This window comes from Agelaius phoeniceus, chromosome 24 (assembly GCF_051311805.1).
Source record: "Agelaius phoeniceus isolate bAgePho1 chromosome 24, bAgePho1.hap1, whole genome shotgun sequence".
In the NCBI taxonomy this organism is placed as follows: domain Eukaryota; kingdom Metazoa; phylum Chordata; class Aves; order Passeriformes; family Icteridae; genus Agelaius; species Agelaius phoeniceus.
The window spans coordinates 3,911,408-3,932,796 of record NC_135288.1 but is presented as its reverse complement, the minus strand read 5'-3'; the positions used below and the strand labels follow the sequence as shown (position 1 = coordinate 3,932,796).

The 21,389-nt window shown below is 40.5% G+C and overlaps 1 protein-coding gene across 1 annotated transcript in view; it reads right to left on the bottom strand.

The window, feature by feature from the left end:
* The window catches only part of PRDM2 (PR/SET domain 2), a 65,194-nt gene extending 49,171 nt beyond the window's left edge, over window positions 1-16,023 (bottom strand). The window contains exons 1-4 of the mRNA XM_054647744.2: window positions 15,939-16,023; window positions 8,502-8,571; window positions 1,638-1,755; window positions 1,276-1,379 (exon numbers count right to left, since the gene is read on the bottom strand). Coding sequence (XP_054503719.2) covers window positions 1,276-1,379; window positions 1,638-1,755; window positions 8,502-8,510 — 231 coding nt within the window. The 5' untranslated portion in view covers window positions 8,511-8,571; window positions 15,939-16,023. The remainder of the gene's footprint in view (window positions 1-1,275; window positions 1,380-1,637; window positions 1,756-8,501; window positions 8,572-15,938) is intronic.
* Between the last annotated feature and the right edge of the window lie 5,366 nt (window positions 16,024-21,389).

The following is a 21,389-nucleotide window of genomic DNA, read 5'->3' as shown; positions in this document are numbered from 1 at the left end:
ACCATGTTTGCTACCAGTTGAGATTCTGGACTGGTTTCAGGTATCAGCAGATGAGACCAACTGCTGCAGTTCCATTTTAGCTGTCTTTTTTCTAACTCTAAAATCACTATTAAAGCAACACACAATTACTCTGGAATCTAACAAGGGTGCCCATTATCACCTGCATTGTAAACAGAACTGAAAAAATATCCACCATGAACATTCAGCAGGCAGCACTGAGAACCACAATTTTAAGGTCAATAATTTACTTGACTGATTCAATCTCAACAAATGTTCCTGTAACAGATCAAAACTGGAGATACCTTCTGCAGTGGAGTTTGTGATAGCATGAGCTCAATGCTACAAACATTATACTTGAAAATTGTAGTGCTTTTCTAAAGGGTAATTTGCATTTATGGGAATGTCCTAGATCAGTTCCTCTGATAGAGGTTAACTCTGAGCTCTGTGCATGTTTTTAGTGTTTCAGGGAGTTCCATTTTTGCAAGCAAGGGGACAGAAGCATGGGTGACCATTATCAGTGTCTTTAGCCTAAAAATCCACGTTCCAGAACATTCTATGCCACAGTTCCTGCACCCCTCCCCTCCTTGATTATTCACTTTGCTAAAACCATGTCCTGTGTTTGTCTTCAGAAAGACTGAAGAAGTCTTTGGAAGTGGTTATGAACTGCCTCAAAGAGACTGTAAAAGGGATTCAGCTCCAGATGATGGCATTTATATTTTGAAATATAAATTTATTTACATAATATCCAAGGTCTCCTGACTACCAGTGGAGCTTCCAGAGCTGTTCAGCTGCCCAGACAGCACTTGCTTCAAGGCAAGCCCAGCACAAGAAATACTGCAACACTTCAGAACTCTTACAAAAACTCCAAAAGCTGGTCTTCAAAGAGCTAAATGAGGAGGAGTGATGTGGCTTCCTAAGGAGATTCCACATCCTCCCAATTTCCCTGATTTCATAAGCAGTTGACAGCACTCAGTTGCACTCAGGGTTGAAGCCAACAAAGAAAAGATCAGCAACAAACTCTTCAGGGCAACTGTGATCCACACACAGCATGTAAGAAATACAGCAATGTCAAACAATGCCTCTGGTTTATAAAGCTTTGTAATTCAGAATAGTTGTTCCATCCATGTGTCTATAAATAACCATTAGTAATGGCAGTAACAGATGGCAATTACCTTCTATCAAGTTTATTTCTAAACTATCTGGAAAATTAAAGGCTAAATACAAAATATTGACCTGGTGACAAGCACATTTTCCCATTTACAAGCTGTTTCTTACCTCCCACATGTACACATTGCTCTTAACTTGAGATCTTTTTTTCTTGTCACCAACAAATGGCCCAAACTTCTTGCCTTTCAAAATTGACTTTGTTGCCCAGACACCTGAGGAGACACATATCAGGAGTTAAAATAATCTAAGGTATTTCAAGCAAATCTACTCAAAATTCATATTTTTAAGGTTATTAGATGTGTCTGTCTTGGACTGGGGAGCTGTCCACTCTTCCCAAGAGGAATTATTTCAGACAAATCCACCAGACATCCTCTCTACCCAGCACAGGAGGGCACCAGGCTTTCACAGCAACTGCAATTGATGTGAGTCACTAAAAATCTTCATTCTCTTTTCAGAGCTGCAGCACTCACCAAGCCGAGTCTTGTCCACAGCAGATGGGAAGAGCCTCACATCCTCAGGAAGGCCCCTAAGCACGTGCTCAGGAACATCATCCAAGGTCTCCACAGCAACAGGGGAGTCACTCGTGTTCTACAAGTCAAAAAGCCAAGCACCATTAGAGGCAAAACCAACTGCACAACAGGTGATCAACCCACATGACCTTCAAACCTTCTGGCTTGTAATGAAAGTAAATTTCCAAATTCACCGTACTGAGGATAATTTCACATATATTAGCAATCATTTATTTCCCTTTTTCAAAGAATGTCTTCCAGGCATACTCAACCTAAGCAGTCCCCCAAAAGCAATCTAAAATATTTTCTTATCTTGCCTTATGTGACAAAGTGCCACTTGTGAGAAAGACTGAAAAGTAACTTCAGGAGAAAATCAAACTCAAAGTTCCAAGAAGTGCATACATTCAAAAATCTGAGAAGTTACTGGCTCTGCTGACTGAAGTGAGCATGTTGCAGTAAATGAACCACTCCAGGAACCTGCAGGGGGTACAGCACTGCCTCTGCCCCAGCAGGAGGATGTTCTGCCTGGAACAGGGTAAGACAATGCTCTCCTTGCAAAGCTGCCAGTGCAGAATGGAGGGGACGGTGTCACAGATGCATGTTGCAGTAAATGAACCACTCCAGGAACCTGCACTGGGGGTACAGCACTGCCTCTGCCCCAGCAGGAGGATGTTCTGCCTGGAACAGGGTAGGACAATGCTCTCCTTGCAAAGCTGCCGGTGCAGAATGGAGGGGACGGCGTCACGCTGCTGGTGGTGTTGGATCATTCCAAACCCAGGCAGACTCATCAAGCTCAAAGTTTAACAAACCTTTAAGGGTGAGGAGAAGGTGTGGCAGAGCTGACAAAACACCCCATAAAGGAACAGACAAGGGGCACTACTGATAACCTGCCCAGAGCTGCCTGGGGACACCTCTCTGACAGCCCAGCACATCCTAGAAAAGCCGAGCCCCACTTGTGAACAGGGTCTTCTGTCACACCCCTTCTTGCAGTGTGCTGGAGATTCCTCCCTGGAGTGGGGACATCCCATCTCTGAAGGCCACCCAGTGTCACCCAGTGCCACCCTGCCATGGACAGGGACACCTTCCACTGCCCCAGGCTGCTCCAAGCCCCAGTGTCCAATCTGGGCACCTCCAGGGATGGGGCTCCCACAGCTTCTCTGGGCTCACCATGCTCACAGCCCAGCCCTTCCTAAACCCACTCCCTGTCTGCATGAAGCCATTCCCCTTCTCCTGCCACTACAGCCCTTGAACCATCTGCATGTCAAGTTTACTGCTCTGCAACAGAAAATAAGCTAAAAGCAGCTTTTAAAGAGAATAAAAGGATTTTAATAGTAATTATTTCAGTATCATAAATGTTACTCGTATCTCCTACATCAAGTAACGTGTCAGAACTTTAGCCAGCAGCTTATAATTAATACAAGAAGTTTTAAGATGTTTTTATATTAAAGTTTGATAGGCAATATAAAGCTAATAAATTATTTACTGTCCAGTAAGTGATTAGTTCCATTTTATGGAGCCTCCAAGGTTCAATATTATTCTTATAACATTATCCATATTATTGCTACTCACACTTGTCATAAACCAACCTGTTTCCCTATTACCCACTTAGAATTAACAAAACACTATTTCTGATAGAATTACCAGAATTTCAAACTCACAAGAATGCAAAGTTTCCTATAAAATCTCTCCACATTCCAAATGAAGTGTGCATGGTGAAATTTAAGCCTTTATTGAACCACATGCCCTAAAATAACTGCCTGCCTTCTGATATGGAACTCAAATCATTCTGGTCAGGAACAAACACTGGTGGTAATGGCAGGAACAACTCTAATATTAAGGATGCTATACTTGACCTCTGAACCCATTTTTAGGAAGAGATTAAACTGAGAATTTTTTCCAAATAAACTTTAATTTTTTGGAAATTATTCTGGTTTTTACTTATAACCATAAAGCAGAGATACAATAGTAATTTTCATATACTGAATAAGAAACTACTGTGTAATATTCAAGAGTACTTCCAGTGAGTACTTTTGAAATACACTGAAAGGTTACTGGAAATATATTTTAAAATGCATCTCAATATGCTATCAAATTTCATTTTTTTTCTCTCTAAAGCCAAACAAATAAAGCTTCTCAGCCCTTGCTCTTCAGCACCCAGCCTTTGTCAGGGTGCTGCTATGGCAATCATTCACTACATCTGAAAACCCAATTTGCTGAGTGGAGTTAATGAACAAATCTTCTGCCAGTTTTAATTGCAACAATGAGGAAAATTATAAAACTGGAATCAGAGCAAGGTTATTCTAGTGCTGCCTTCATAAACCTTAACAGCTGCACAGAGAGCTATTTGTAGGGGAGAAAGACCCCCAGATTGGAAACCATGGAAGGGAGAGAATGCCAGAAATCCCTTCCCATCCAAGAGTGGAGACACCAGGGATAAATACTTCTTCAATAGTTAGAATAGCTGAAGTCTATTCAAAGCAGAGCAAAGCTTTATTTTGCTCTTCTAACAACCCAAAAGGAAAAATACTGATGAAAGCAGCCTGATTTTCAGACATCTGTTTGCCTTGAACTGATATGCAAGAAGCCATGGCTCAGCTGAAAAAGAAACATGCTCTTCCCAGCATTTCAAAGAAACCTAAAAATCTTCCCAGTGCATTACCCCAGGATTTCATCAGGGGAGAAACAAAGCTATTTTTCCCAGTGGTTTCTAACAGGTTATATCCAGAAATAGAAGAGAGTGGCTGACAGCTCTCAGAATGGTGCACTTCCAGTTTCAAGCTAAAAGCAGGATGGTTTTTTGCTGGGTTTCATTTGGGGGCTTGGTGAGTGTTGATTTTGGTTTGGGGTTTTGATGAGCAGCTCAAAATCTCCAATCTCAACCCTGCAAATAAATTTTAACATATCATAGGAAATTTTAACCTATCATAACAGCCTCAACTGATACAGATAGAGGTGTGCAGCACTGTGATACATCTTGGATTTTCCTGGTATATTTTTTAATGGTCACACATTTTAAGTGCAAATATCCCAGAACTGCTCCACCATTTAAGAAGTGTATTTGTAAGGAGGAGTCTACAATCAGAATTTTATTGTGCATCTATCTGCAAAAATCAGAGATTGGCAGGACACTCAGAGAACACAACACTCAGACTCATCCAACACTTGTCACATTAATGGATTTCACAAGTACTAGAAAACTGGATATGGCCTTTTCACAACAATACACTTCACACCTCCAATGAATGGTAATAAGCAATCATATTCTAACAGTAAAATAATCAATTTAGTTCAGTCAAATCAGTGCAAGCTCTTTTTATTTGCAATTTAGATGTAGCTACTTGAAACTTTTTCCAGATCACAACTTGTCCCCGAGCAATGTCTGTCTACCAAAAAGAAATACTACATTTCAATCACTTTCCTACCAAGACTTCACAATCACATTTAAATTTATTTGTCTGTTTACAAAATTCACCCCTTGATAAGGGTAGTGCACTTGTGCATGTCCTACAGCTGACTTTTGCTTTTATCTGAAGCCTTAACACAGTATTTTCCATTCCTTCCAAGGCTGCAATTTCGAATACAAAAACACCTGAAGCTTATTTCACTTTTAAGCTTCTTACTCTAAAGTTCATCAGAAAATTACATTCTAGCAGTTAAATCAAGCAGCATGAAGTGACTTTAGGACAATGCCAAAGGATCATTTCAGGGCTGAAGTGGTGCCTTGACTGAAACAATCTTTTCCTGTTTGCATCCAACCCAGAGTCCAGACACTCTGGCAGTACCTTTGAACACATGAAGCAAATTTTCACACCACTTTCAGTACCATTGGACTCATGAGCCAGACACAGATGAGTCTCTATTGTTACAAACAGTATTTAAACAGAGCAGAAAAGGCACCTGCAATAAGATACTTACAGGTGATAAAAGATCAGAGTGAAAAGGAAAGAACCCATCCTGAACAGTGGCAGGAATGACAGGCAGTGAGTGTCATGGCAGGGTGGAAACAGGATTAGGATAAATGAGAAGGCAGAGGAAAGGATGCCATGAAGAGGCAGGGAAGTTCAAAGAGGTGGCTGAGGAAGGGGAGCTGTGCCAGCTGGCACAGGAAGGCAGACAGGTCTCTCTCTACCTCACCTGGCTACCCCTCCTTGCTACAATTTCACATAACTCATGTGCTTGAAAATTTAAAATGTAATGGAAATATTTGAAATAATCATTGAAAAATTCAGAAGGAATGAGGGGAGGAAGTTTCAGAACAAGTGCAGATGTCCTTTGCTCCTGCATTCCTCAGCACTTTTTGGGTAACTGCCTGTGCTGTTTTCCCACTAGAACCCAAATTCCTCCTACAGTCTTACTGCAGTCTGAGATAATGCTACCAATCAAACCCCATGTTTGCTTGGGGTTTTTAAAATAAATTATTCAGCTATTCTGATGAACTAATTTACATATTAGAGGAAGATCTCCTTTGAAAAGAGGACTGCCCATCCTGAGACAGCAATCTTCCAAGAAACCCAAAAACATGAACTCCAGCAACAGATGGGGTTTCTTTAATCTGTCTTCTCCTTACAACAAGAAGGCCATATCAAAGAATTTAAGAAAAGGTTTTCCTTCACCACTTCAAGATTTCTGTGGGATAACCCACAAAACTAACAGATTTTTCATATAAACTAAATCAACACCAGCCCAGTTAGTCTCATGGTCATCAAAGTCACACCAAAAGCAGAGACAAGCAGAATGAAAGAAATATGAGAATGAACCACTTGAAAGATGTGTGGCATCAGGCAAAAACATTTCTTACACAGACCTGGCACTACAACTTGTCAACAGTGAATGAAATGACAAGGGCACTGCAAGAAAAAACACCACACAGTTGATGCTGAATACACACTTCATATGAACACTCAGCCAACAATTAAAGCCATATGGGCTCCATGAGCTTTGGAAAGCAAAGGTGAAAGGCAGAAAGCCCAAGGAGGACCCTAAGCTGCTGTAGGAACTCCCTGAGGAAGGGCAGTCTCAGCCTGTAATTGTAAGGTGACACACACAGCACAGCACAAATGAGATCAGCAGTTCCCATAAGAAAGATGAGGACTTTTAATACAGCACAGAAATCTGATTTAATTCCAGAAACAAATCAGGGTGAAGAACACAACAACAGACAGGACACGAGGGGACATGGCCACACACATGGGAGCAGTCAATAGTAACAATTACAGATTAGGATCTCCAGTTCTCAGAGTTTTAGCAGAATCCAAAGCTTATTGGCATGACTAATAGGGCAGGATTATTCCTCAAGCAGACAGAGCAATAGGCTGCTGGCTTCATGCCACTGAGTGCCCCAAAATAAACCTTACAGGTGAAAACATTTCAATTCTCAATAGAAATTTTGAAGCAGCAGTTAACCCTGCTCTCCAAAACAGACTATTAATGCTTAAAAGTGTGCTAATAGAAATATTTAATATATATAATTCATGTTTGTATTTTATTTTATTTCTATTTTATATTTATATTTTATTTATATTTATACATATATTTATATATATAAATATATTTTCATATATAAATTAAAAATATATAAATTTTTATATATTTATATATTTATATATAAATATATTTTTATATAAATTAAAATATATAAAAAATTTATATATATTTATTTATTTATATATATTTCTATTTTATATATATAATTCATATTTGTCTATAGATATAATCCAAGTTTTTTCACAATACATATTCCAACACTGATAGAGATTATATTTTGCTTTTTACCTTTTTAATATGTACAAATATATTGAAGACTTTTTACTTTAAATCAGAGGAAAAAAAGCAACAGGAAACATCTCACCAACCCATTCCATGCTGTAATTACTTATGCATATACCTCCATGACTTCACAGATAAAACACTTCAGCAATTGCTAACTGTACTCAGCCTGCTGCTGATCAAGTAAGGATAATAAAAGCACACATTAGCCACAGGCATTGGAGTATACAAAGCATTTTATACAACTGTGTAATGTGGTTGTTTCTGACTCATAAAGCTTCTGTTCATGGCTGACTTTTTCAGCAAAGTAAGAATGGATTTCCTGCAGTGTGATATCCTATGGTCAAATTGGGGGAATAATATCAGTGAGATCAGCCAGAGGGAGGAGGACTTGGGAGAAAAATCTGAGGCCACATGTACTTTTTCTGGATCTCTAACTAACAACTGTGTGTGAGAGACAAACTGCTGGGTAATTCCTGTTTGGATAAACAAATGCAGAATAAAATGCTGCACAGTTGGTGCTGATTTAGACCAAGAGCCTCCAGTCAGGACACTCGTGACTCCACACAGCCAAGGGCTGCTCCACAAAGGAAATGTGCTTGCCCAGCCTTTCCACTTGCTTCCAGGAGAAACACTTCACATTCCAGAAAAGTCTGGTATTTCCCAATCAATCAATGTGTGGCAGATTGTTTACTGCACATTTGAAAAAGGAATGTGATTATAAAAGGATTTTTAAACATGGAAGCCTTCCATTTTCAAGCCACTTTTTTAAGGAACTGAATTCTTACGTGCAGGTTCAGGAGGAAACAGAATTTTCTGGAGCAGTGTTCTGAGAAGAGGTGCCAGGAGCAATAACTTACACACTGCTAAAGGGAATTCACAAAAATCTCAAATCCATGAAATAACAGACATCTCACAAGCATACACAGTGCAGAATGGACAATGATGAATTTAATGAGACCGAAGATTTTAAAGAACATTTTTTAGTGGATGATTTACTTTTCTTATTAATAATTAACTGCTCTAAGTATTTTGATAAAGTCTTACATTTCTACTCACCTGATTCATTTTGAATTCCTGTTGTGTTCAGAAAAGACACAACAAAGAAACTCCTTTGATTACATGAACCCTAAAACGAAAAACAGACAATTGTAATATGTACCCATGTACAAATTCACATTGAACTGAAAGTACACAGAGCTGTAGTTTCTATTCCTAAATTGTCTGTAGAAAAAGAGCATTTTGCTTTAGAAAAAATTCTGCTCCAAGCTGCAGTTTTATTATTACAGCTCAAATGTGTCTGAATAATCTCAAGATTATCTAGCATTAAACTTTCTCCTACTTTAAATGATGATGTAACAGATATGCTCAGGTAAGACTGTTCCATTTGTTTTTTAAAGTAAGTTGGTTTGCTCAGGATTGAGTACTTTTAAGAACTTTAGACATCAGATTTCTTTAGAATTCTGTATCAAAGCATTATGGAAGGACTTACATGTTTTTCAAATTTAAAAAATGCATGTTTCTCTACTCTTCTATATTAGAAACAGCAAAATATTCCTTAAACTGAGCTGTATTGAGGTATTTTATTACATGAATGCATTTTACATTCCTTTTTAATAAAAGCCTGAGATTTCAAAAGGTATCTGACAAAAATTCCTAGTTCAAGTAGGCATCAAAGTTTTAAACTCACAACTTGAGGGAAAATTAATCAGAATGATGCCATATCCAAGGGTTGAGATCAACTCACTTCCTTTCTTTGTTAATGTATACAAAACAGCTTTTGTGCAAATTAGACCCAAAACACTTTTAGACCCATTGTCATACAGAATTTTCAATAAATTAATGCCCCCATTTTTGAAAGTTAACTGGTCCCTCTTCACTTCAAGCACTTTATTCAAGTACTGCTATTTCTTCCTGTCTTTAGTTTTCCTATATAACAATGATCAACTGAATTTTTTACTAAGTGCTCTGCATAAGTACTAACATTTAATTTAAAAAAAGTTCAAGCAAAATCTACTCCAAATACATTTCATATAATCCCTCTCATCTTTGCACTGGAATAATTTTTAATGCTGTGCAAAACTGCCAACAGTGCCAAGCATCATTCAAATGTTACACTGCTTAAGAAATCCATAAGAAAAGGAAAAACACCCTTGGAAATGATATTTCTGTTGTATTCACCTCTTCCAGGATGAACTTCTTTTGTCCTGGTGTTTCCATACTACAAAGAGCTCAAAGATCTGTATTTCAGTCCCAGTTTTGCAGCTGATTCTGAGGGATTTAAAGTTTGCCAGCAAAGACCAGTTATGGGATAAGGGGCTCCATCTGAGCAGCCTGAACACATCCAAAGTGCAGCACTCCTTGTGGAATGCATTAATACTGATTTCTAACTTATTTCAGAACTGGAGGCAGCACAAACATCTGTACTTGAGGCCTGAACATCAAGGAAAAACCCAGCAATCATTGGGACAAAACCCACGTAACATAATTTTATAAATGAAAGAATTTCTGTAGCAGGAGAGGTGTCCAGTAATGTCCTAGTATGAAACCAAACTTACCTTTAGTATCAAATGTCTCATTTTTATATACTGTTAGAATATTTTTATAGAATAAAATATAAAAGTCAAGAAAAGCCAGAACCTCTTATGGACACAGCCTGAGGAGCAGCAGGCTGTGGCTGGCACGAGTTTGTTTTTACTTTTCCCTGCCCATTTCTACCTTTTCTCCTCCCTTTTACCAAAGATCATTGCTGTCCACATGAACACTTTTGAGCACAAATCTGGAAAGGAGTGCAGGAAACAGCCCTCTGACACTTCCTTGCCAGCACTGCCCACTTTGCCCCAAACTCCAGAAATCCACAGACAATAAGGATTTAAAGCACTTTCTTACAGAAGCAAATATTGAACACCATCACCATCCACACTAAAAGTGTACAATCTGAGACAATAAATAGCAATAAAGTGATGGGCTGCAGAGTTAAAGGAAAATCCTGTCAGGCTGAACATTTCCTCTAAGCTGAATTTTCTTAGCCCAGTTATTAAAGAAATTACACAAAAAATTTGAAAAGCAGACAAAATCTTCTTATTTTGTTTCATTTGAGGAGCAAAAATACACTTTTCTTCTTTTTCATATATTAATTCAAAAATATTAAGAATTGATAGTTAACAAAGAATTTTTGAAACAAAAGTAACGGTATTTTTATAAATAAATATTATATATATGTAAATATTTTATTCAGCTTTTATACAACAGGTTGTATCCCAACCTCTCAATGGTATTTCTTAGGAGATGACAACACATCTTTATTGTAAACTGATGTAGTTAAACATCCAAAAAATTCAGTTTTTGCAGACTCCTAACAGACTCTACTACTCCATATTCTTTCAACTACCAATTACCAGTGGAACCACTTGAGCATAAAACAGAATGAGGTGAGAAATTAAATTTGTAGCAAACCAAAAGCTTTTAGAAGTATTTTTAAAGCTATCAATTTAAAATACACACTTCATATTAAAATTTCATACCTGCAAGTTTGGTATTTTTTTCCCCTCTTCCACATTACTTATTTTGTTAACAGTGAATTCAACTACGTGGAAAGCAAGATTAATTGTACTGGAAAATAAATAAAATTATTACTATACAGAGTCTTGTGTGCAGCTACTAGTTTTCTTTCTACCTAAAATGAAACTTTGTAAGAACAGAAGTAACTGTAACAGTAAACTCGTGGTTTAACTTTTGGTACACAAAGTTCAACAAACTGAAGAAAATATGAATAAAAATATGAATAAAAATATGAATAAAAATATGAATAAAAATATGAATAAAAATATGAATAAACATCAGCTCCCAGCAGGATCAGTGAGTACCAACAAGGTCTTTTCTCTCAGCACTGTGTTCAACATAGGTCAGAAGCTGTTGTGAAATAGTTAAGTGTGCATTGTTAGCTTGGTTGTTATGTTGTAAAAGGGGTTAAAAAGGGAGTTTTTAAGGAATCAGGTACTCCAGGACCATAACACAGCTCAGTGAGGGCACCAGGAGCCAGCCTGGACCCAGCTGCCATGGGCAGAACCAGGACATGGCTGCCCTGAGCACCCCAGACCCTGGCACAAAGACACCTGTGCCTTCCATTCTAACCCATGGAAACAATGCCCAACTGTGTGCCAAGAGTTACAACCCAAAAAGTCTGAATAGAATGATAGTGAATTTGTCACAGGGTGCAAAAGTAGGATTTTAAAGGTTTTTGAATAGAAGTTCAAGAAGCAAGACAGAAGAATCTAAGTGTGTCCAGTCTTTCTCCTTCTCTTTCTTGTCCTCCATCTTCTGCTGTAATAGCAGCACTTTTAGATCAGTTTAGAGACAGACTGTCTAACATAAGTGATATGAATTAGAAAATTCTTATTAGAATTTTAATTAGGTATTAGAAAATTATTGTAAATAAGGTACACATCGTTTTTAGTATAAAAAGATAACCCCACCCCATCAAATACAAATATTTTCATCCAAACTCAACAGCAACATAAACTAACCTATTACCTGGATATTATTAATAACATTTACCACAATGAACTTCAACCATTCACTGGCATCCCTAAGAAAAGAACAATAAAGGTTCTCTCTCACAAGTGAAGCACACACACCAGAAACTGAATTTTCAAAATTCATTCTCAGAAAACACTGCCAGGTCATACTGATTTTAAACTACTACTTACTGCTCTATCTCATGAGTGCAAAAATACTACACACTTACTCAAGACATTAAAGCATCTGGGAAACCAAGAAGAGAAAGATCTACTGAACTGTCTTATTCTTATCCTGGAGTCACAGAAAAAAATATTTTTCTGAAAGGCTCTGTTTTAGCCAGCAAATTATATTTTATTCATATAAGAATATACAAGGCATTTGTATTTAAGGAAACACTGTGTTCTCTAAAACAAAATCCTTAAAGCAAAAAGTATTTTGACATTATTTCTGAACCTATGCTTCAGAATTTTAAATATTCCCTTAGAAAACCTGTAACTTGTTAGGAATAAAGTCTGCAAACAACAGCAAGTCATTTCATTCAAAACCAGCAGTGCAGATTATCCCTTTCCAACTCAATCAGACTAGTAAGCACTCCTAGGTTTTATTAAGTAGACTTATTAAGTAGACTTATTAAGTAGACTACTTATTAAGTAGTCTTCTGCTTTTATAAGCCATATTTCTAATTTCTGTATGTGGGGTTTTTTTTAAATCCCAGAATCCAAACAGCATTTGGAAAGAGAATGCTGCTTCCAGCTCAGAGGCAGGAAAAGGCAGGCATGAGAGTATCAATCCTATTTTGGAAGCTGAAAATGGGACATGCATTACGTCACTGCTGCAGTGAAAACACGTTCATTAGGGAACCAGGAACAACCTGAAAGTCTCCCAGCCTGTTTGCCTAAGGCCCAGGGTTCAGCCTGGGATACTGCACAGCTCTTGCCTTTGTTTTACTTTCTAGCTGCAGCACATGACCGTTCTTGAAACATCAGGACCTCTACGTGTTTTCAATTCAATGCTGAAATACTCGCATCCACAAATTTCCCAGGCGTTGGGTGAAATAAAGCTTGCCAATTTAAAAACATAAAGTTGGTGTTAACTCTAAAAGTTGAAAATATGCATGTGATAGGGCATCCTGTTTCTATTGACAGGCACTCAAATGCAAAGACATTTTCAGTTACTCAAGGCTGCCTGAATAAGAACAGAGGAAAAATGGTCAGACAATGATTTTCTGAACACTAAAATCTATTACCTATTGTCCAGTGAGAAAAAAGGCTCTGCTTACTGCCACAAAACCAAATAAACTGCTGCACCTCAGGAAGGTGTATTCAGGTAACCAAGATAATAAGCCAAGAAATCACCAACACAACACAAACCCCAAGTTTATTCATTAAACAGCAACTAGTCAAGAGAAGTCAACAGAAAATACCAAGTCTCTAACAAGAGCAAATATGCAGAAATTCCATTCCAATTTTCAGATATGAGTGCACTTCAATTTGACTCACAAATGCAGTAAAACCCAATGAAAATTTTCTCAGCTAAGTACACTCACTGCTGATTATTACAATGTGAAAAAGCTGATTTCAGTCATTTCTTTTTACAACACAGGACTCATCCTCCCACTTTTGACTACAGCATGTTTTATACAGAGAAGAAATATTTTCCAGCTTATTCTCAGTGGAAAAAAACCCATATTGGTCAAAGAAATGATGTCATTTGAGGGGTTAAGACATCAGGATCATGTCTGCCCTTTCCATGAGAACAAGTTCAACAACAAAGACACTACAGTACTTTACACAGGTTTGCCAAGGCAGGAATATATCATTGGTCATCTCTAAACCTCTCTGAATTTCTGTTTCCAACAGAGAGAGACACCCAGTGAGCAGCACACCCCTTTTACACAGTTTATATTTCTTGTTTATCCCTAAGGATCAGGGATTTTATGTGGCACAGTGGAATGGAGACATCACTGCACTGCAGGATGGACTTCCAGAGCCACTCCAGGTGCTACAGAAGAAGACTTTCTGCTTTATTTCTCTTCCATTCTCAAGCAAATTTTCAATAGTAAAAAATGGATGTGTTAAACCAATGCACAAAAGTGCCTGGACATTGTTCCCCCCTTTCCATGCTGTGCTGGTAGAAAGCTGCTCTTTGGATTCCCATAACACAGGCACCAACTCAGCAATCTCCAAACTCCACACTTACCCTGGCACTTCTAGCAAAGACACTTTATCCAAAGTGATGATTTACCCTTTAATTAACATAAACTAGGGTTTCACTGTGAGTGCCACTGTTTTTATGGTCTATGCTATGCACTGTGGAGGCACAGCTGTCCCAGCAAACCCTGGGTGCCACTTCCTTGAAAACCAACAGGTCCCTTCACATGGTTCTCACCAACAGGTCCCTTCACATGGTTCTCACTGCTGTCTCTGCAAGGCCAAAAGTTCTTTTGTTTCTTAAAAGTCACTCCTTCATCTCTCAGTGACACAGATGTCCATCTGAAAAGTGCCAGTGCTCTCACTCATTCACCATTATGCTTTCTTGCACTTGGAAGAGCTGGAAATCTCCACACCAAGGAAAGCAGCCCTGAATTCTTAGCATGCCCATGGTTTTTACTGAAATGTTGTGTCAAAAGACAACAACAGAATCATGGAATGGCCTGGGCTCAAAGAGACCTTAGAGCTCATCCAGTCCCACCCCCTGCCATGGGCAAGGACATCTTCCACTATCCCAGGTGGCTCCAAGCCCTGTCCAACCCAGCCTTGGACACCTCCAGGGATGGGGAATCAACAGCTTCTCTGGACACCCTGTGCCAGGGCCTCCCCACCCTCATGGGGAACAATTTCTTCCATATAGCTAACCTAAACTTCCCCTCTTTCAATTTGAAACCATCACTTCTTGTAATCAGTTCCTAAAGTTCCTGCTGAGGAACACAATTACACGCCATGCTACTGTACATCTCCAGTTACCCCAATCTATTTAGTATATTTGAATAAGCTGGAGAAGACTTTGCATGCCCAAAGTCCAGAGCACAGACTGGGAACAGCAAACTGGGGCAGCACAAGAAGCACAGGCAGCCCTGCTGTTCTCTAGAGCTGTCCACTGCTGCTCACTCAAATGTGAAATAAAAAGAATAGCTCTCTTGCCACTGAATGATCATTTAGCAGGTGCAGCCACACCACCTTCTCTTCCTTCCTCAGTTGGAAACAACTTTAAGTTTTCTTTACTGCTTCACAATGGAAATTTTGCAGCTTCATATGAATTTGAAACCACTGGAAACTTCACTGAATGCTTCAGCTACCTGTCCATGAGATGGTTATCAGCAGAGCTCCGCAGGCTGCTCTGCCTTCAAATAAAAAACGCACTTAAGATACATCTTTTCAGCTGTTCTAAATGTCTTAGGTGAGTATTTTTCATTTCCCCTCAAACATTTTTCCCCCGCAGTACCACTGCACAATGAATTATTCTCCGACTTAGAAGAATATTTCAGAGATGGCCATTTCCAGTGAGGGGACCAATTCCGGAGTTAATTCCTCCAAGCCCTGCTCGCTCAGCTTAGCAGAACGTGACCTGCAGGAGCTTTAGGGCCTGCCAAGTGTCAGAACTTCTGCAGACACTTTGAAAGAGCAGAGTTCTCTCAGCATCGCGCTGCCAGCGGCAGGAGCCAGCCGACACTTCCGAGGCAGCATTTTCCAGATAAAAAGATTGAAAAAGCCGCCCAGGGGATGGAGCGTCTTCCTCCAACCGGCCTCCCTCGCATCCTCCACCCTCGCTTCCCCTCCCCGAGGCGCTCCCGCGTCCCGGCGGGCACAGGTCCCGCACCTGCCGCCGCTGCCCTCGCACCCCCGGCCGCCGCCCCCCCGCGGACACCGGGGCGGCTCCGCAGCCTCAGCAGCTCCCGCGGGCCCCGCTCCCTGCTCCGCCGGCTCTGCCCCGCGCCCGCCCGGCCGCGCCCGGCGGGTCCCGCCGCCCCCCGCTCACCCGGGCCCCGCTGGCGGCGGAGCGGCCTCAGCGCCGGCACCGTCCGGGCGCCATCTTGTCTCCAGCCTCGGAAGTGACGTTCGGGGGAGGCCGCGGGCAGGGCCCGCCGCGGGACCCCCGAGCCCTTCCTGCCCTTCATCACCATCGGCTTTATCGTCCTCATCCCCAACAGCCCCTTCCTGCCCTTCATCTTCATCGGCTTTATCGTCCTCATCCCCAACAGCCCCTTCCTGCCCTTCATCTTCATCGGCTGTATCGTCCTCATCCCCAACAGCCCCTTCCTGCCCTTCATCTTCATCGGCTTTATCGTCCTCATCCCCAACAGCCCCTTCCTGCCCTTCATCTTCATCGGCTTTATCGTCCTCATCCCCAACAACCCATTCCTGTCCTTCATCTTCATCAGCTGTATCATCCTCATCCCCAACAGCCCCTTCCTGCCCTTCATCCCCCTCATCCCCAACAGCCCATTCCTGCCCTTCATCGCCTTCATCCCCCTCATCGGCTTTATTGTCCTCATCCCCAAGAACCCCTTCCTGCCCTTCATTGTCCTCATTGCCTTCATCGTCCTCCTCCCCCTCATTGCCCTCATCCCTAATGCCCCCTTCCTGCCCCTCATCATCTTCATCACCCTCATTGCTCTCATCCCCAACAGCCCCTTTTGCCTTCATCCTCTACATTGCCTTCATGCCCAACATCCACAAGAGCCCCTTCATCACCTTCATTCCATTTGTTCCCTTCACCCCCTTCCTCCCCTTCATCACCTTCATTCTTATACCCCTTTCTCCCCCTTCATCCTCTTCATCCCCAGCACTGCCTTCCTCCCCTCCATCCCCTTTGTCCCTTTTCACCCTCTTTACCCCCTTTATCCCCTCCACCCCTCAATCCCCTGAGCCCCCCTCAGGTCCCACCACATGCCCCAGGCACCTCCATCCACCACCCTCTGCCAGACAATCCACAGGTTCTCCAAACTCTTTCTCCCTGCACTTTATTTTTTTTTTAATGTCTTTCTCATCTTTTTCCAGTAAAGCAGCTCTACAGGGTTCTCACCTGCGACTGAAATTAAAAAAACAACAAACCCTGGCTGAGGGGAAACGATTTGGGTCTCTGAGGTGATGTGGGGGCTGAGCCTCACAGCCCTGAGGGGCCCAGGCTGTCGCTGGCTTGGGACCCATTTGTGCTGCACATAAATTGTACTGTTCCATCTAAACCAAGGCTTTTTTGCTCTGCTGTTGTGAGCAAGTTCCTGAGAGGGAAAAAGCCCTCCATAATCACCTGCTGGGAGATGTCTGTATTTGTACTGCAGGACATAACAGTGTGTCTGCCCTTAATTTCTCTCTCTCCTGAATGTTCTATTCATAATGCAGTCAAAGATCTATTCCTCCCAGGCTAGGACTGTATTTTACCTGGAATTGTTAAGAATTTGCCATTTTCCCAGAGGAAAATCCCCGATTTAAATCCATAGGACATGAATACAGTTACAGAAGAGAGTAAGTTCAGAAATGTTTTACATTTATTTGATGATATACATCGATGAGTAACATTAAAACTGTCAGTAAGGCTGGACACAAAAAGTGCTCCTACAGCATCAGGACAGAGGAATCCCATTCCATTCCATGAAGCTGGAAGCTGGATTTCTTCAGCAAGCAGCCAAGCAAATCACCTGTCTGCCCACTCTTATCAAAACACAGCTTTTTAAAAACAATCCACCATATTACCCAGAAATAGCTGCAAGCTTAACCTTTCACACATCTGGAAGACACACACTGCCAGGGAATTTGAACATCTCTGCAGTGATGCTTAGGTTTGGCAAGCAACAGACTGAAAAAGAACAGGACACAGTGATTTTTTTACCTGGAACATTCAGGATGAATTTATATTACAAAATGTTTTGTAGGTACACCATAATCAGTTTCGAAGCCTCTAATTTTAGTAGCAAGAAAAACTCAAATAGGTTTAAATTGCTTTGACTTATTAGACTAAATTAATTAAACTAATTCTCATTTAGCTGTAGTAACATTTAATTTTATAAGTAAGCTAGACTAGTTACACCTGTGTAAGTTTGGAGATTGTTTTAAGAAAAATCAAGGTTCCCATTTAACAGGTTAGAGTCTTATACCTGCAACAGAAAAATTTAAAACTTAGAGCAAATTACCTATCCAACTAACTAAAATATGAACCTTTCAACCTTCAAGGTTAAGTATGAGATTTCCCAAAATTATCATAAATAACAGAAATTATAACTTTTCTCTAACTGTATGTAGAAGTCATCCTTATTTTCCCCACATTTATACTTACTGAGAATATCTACCATCTGGTGGTGTTCCAGGGGATCTGCACTTTCAATTTACACTTTCACTTGTCAGAGAAGCCTACAAATCTTTATTTGATTAAAGTTCTGAACCTTTAATTTTTTGTATTCTGAAAACATCAACATTTCTGCTGTAGTGCTCTCTAAAATGATGAATAAGCTTTTCTGGTTACTTGGAGGTGTGTAAGCACACAGGAGAGACAAATAATAGTAAAAACATTTTTGTAAATCATGGTGGGTTACTGAAATCTTATTCAAGGTGACTGAAAAGGTGACTCATGGGTTAGAGAGAATTTTCTTCTTGTGTGTGAAAATCTCAGTGTGCCATGGCAGGAAAAAACATTTCTAGAAAAGATTTTTTTTAATCAAAAGTTCTAAAGCGGCCTTGAAAGTAGGGGGACTCCAGTGATACCAGTAAGGCCAGTTTTTCTCTTGTTAAATGGGACAAGGTCTCTTTTATCATAACTTTCTGTACTATTCTGGTTTTTCCTTATAAACATAGAAGAAAATGTGCTGCATGTTATGGCTCTGGGAAAGACTGAACTGCTTGGGTTACTGCTTATTAATAGCTCTGAATTTAAGCAATATTACCATCTTTTTCTACAAGTGTCATTTTGGAAAACAGAGAACTGACTGAACACTAAGATATTTTGGGAAGCTGTTCTCAAAATGTCCTGGGGAATGGGACTCTTAAGACTCAAGCATTAAATATTCCTGCTCCTTTCCCTTCCTGCTCATTTACGTGAGCCCTTCTGACCTCAAGGTCCTTACCAGTCCTCATTTCTGCTTTCTACAGCCTGCACCAGTAGCAAGTTTTGTCACAAAAATCTAATTTTTCACAGCTTGAAGCAATGTCCAAGCTTTCATACCAGTTGAGTGTCTCATGGTTTTGTTGTCACTCTTGTCTCTGTTGTCCCTCATCTGTTATCTGGTACAGAAGTTCCTCACCTGCTGCCCCACAAGTGCTGCTTTTCCTACAGCTATGGAGGGTCCCTCTTCAGGAGCCCTTTATGGAACTGGTCATAGCTCACAGGTGGGTAATCTTACATATTTGGGTTTTATATCCTGCTCCAGAGGGATGCACACACAACCTTCCCACAGCTCCCATTTGTCTGACTTTAGCAAAGGGTGACCAGGACATCAGGTGGGACAGGAGAGGGGTGTTAATCAGTTATGTTGATTCATTCCCTCTTGATCACAGGCTGGGATCCCTGTTTCACACAAGAGATGGCTCCTGTCCAAAACTCATCATTGCCCTCTCCAGCTGCTGAGATCTCCAGTCCAGCAGGTAAATTCTGTAGGACTTGATAGAATGGGTTGGATTTTAAGGATTGTCCAGTTCTACCCTGCTGCCATGGCAGAGACACCTCCCACCAGGCCAGCCTGACCAGAGTCAGGGATGGGGCAGTTGTACTAAGGTGGACTTAGCAGCCATTTCCTGCATACTGCTCACACTAACTGGCTAAAATTAATCTGCATAAATTTCACCAGCAATGTCATCTTTATGGCTAAAGATAAAGTTCACTAAAACATAAATTTATCAATGACATTGGATATTCTCCATTGCAAACTAGAGCAGATATTTTAGGACTGTCTCTATAAACTGATTTGAACACTGTAATATTTGGTCCAGAAAATTGATCACCATGAGTTTCTTAGCTGAAATAATCACTTAAACTTATTTAATCAAGAAATATTTATGTTGAGAGAATATGTTGGCAATACTCCGTGGAAGGAAGAACACATAAGAATAATTTTCATCTCTTGGCTGTGCTGGCTACTGGTTGTGTAGTGACAGACTGGCTCAGAGGATGAAAATATCACCAAGAAAGGAGAAAGCATCTCATTTCCTGCACTCCTTCTTCCAACTTCCAGCAGCTGCATCAACCAGAACCACTGAGGGGCTCTGTAGGTGGTGTAGGCAAACCATGAGTAACCAATATGTAGCTTTTGTTTTGTTGGAAGCATTGTAAAAATGAAACCAGGCTTGATGAATAGGAGGCAATACATAAGAATCTGAAGCTTTTCTGTTATGAACATGCTCATCTTTCCTGTAAAAATGCCATCAGTAATTCCCACCACTAGCTGGGGCTCAGGTACAGCTTACTGAGTGTGCAGTTATCCTGCATCTACATCAGCCTGCAGTGAGGAGTCCTTCATTTTAATATTCTGCTTGTGCATTTCTTTACTCATTGTTTTTTGTGTGAAACCTGAAGTTTCATGCCTTCATGAAACCTGAAGTCATTCTTGTGGCTCTTGCTGACTTTTCTGCATGAAATGCAAGCATGGTTTACCTTCTCAGTAATTCTATTGCTTGTTGTGTTAGTAAGTTAAGCATTGATCATGACAAAATGAACTAGAAGAATTCATCAGGAAAATTATTTTTCAGGACAAGCTTCATAGTTAGGAGTTAAACATTTTTTAACTTCAGCCTTTCCAGTTTTAAATGAAGAGGTGACAGGCTTTGCCTGCCTGTGAGAGGTGATTAACAGTAATGTATGCTCACATTATATTAATATTTTGTCTATTACAAAGACTCAGATCTTAGTTCCAGGAATAGTTTCCTCAGGCTAAGACCAGGTCTGGATCACAGAGGGAACTTTGAACAGCAACTTAAACCAATAAATTCTTCCACTACTTTATAACAGGCAGCCTTTGCTCTACTGTAAAAGTGAGCTGTGCTTTGTATATACAACTTGCCTTTAAGGGCTGGCTTTTAGGTCAGAATCTCTTGTACCACCTAAATGTAAAGCTCTGTCTAAGTGGTGAGAAGTGGACTTTTCTCAGTTCTCTTTGTCTAAACAGTTGGTAGGGGTATAGGCAGGAAAACAGCTCTGGGCTGTCCCTTGTTTCTCAGTAAATTGCCTCAGTGCCTGATGTACAGGAGAGGACATTCCTTCAAGAGGGAAGCTGGAATGAACCACACTGTGCTCAGTTCTTGCTGCTCGTTCAGATCCTGTGGGGTTTATTCCTGTGGTGGATAGGAAATGAGGAAGAGCTGACATTCCTACCCCTTTTCCCTTGAGCACACCTGCTGAACCTGCTAATTCCTTCCCTGTTTCCTGCATGGGATGAATCAAATGTCACGAGGCAAAGTAACCACAGGACTCAAAGGAATGTGTTATTTGAGGATAACATGGTTC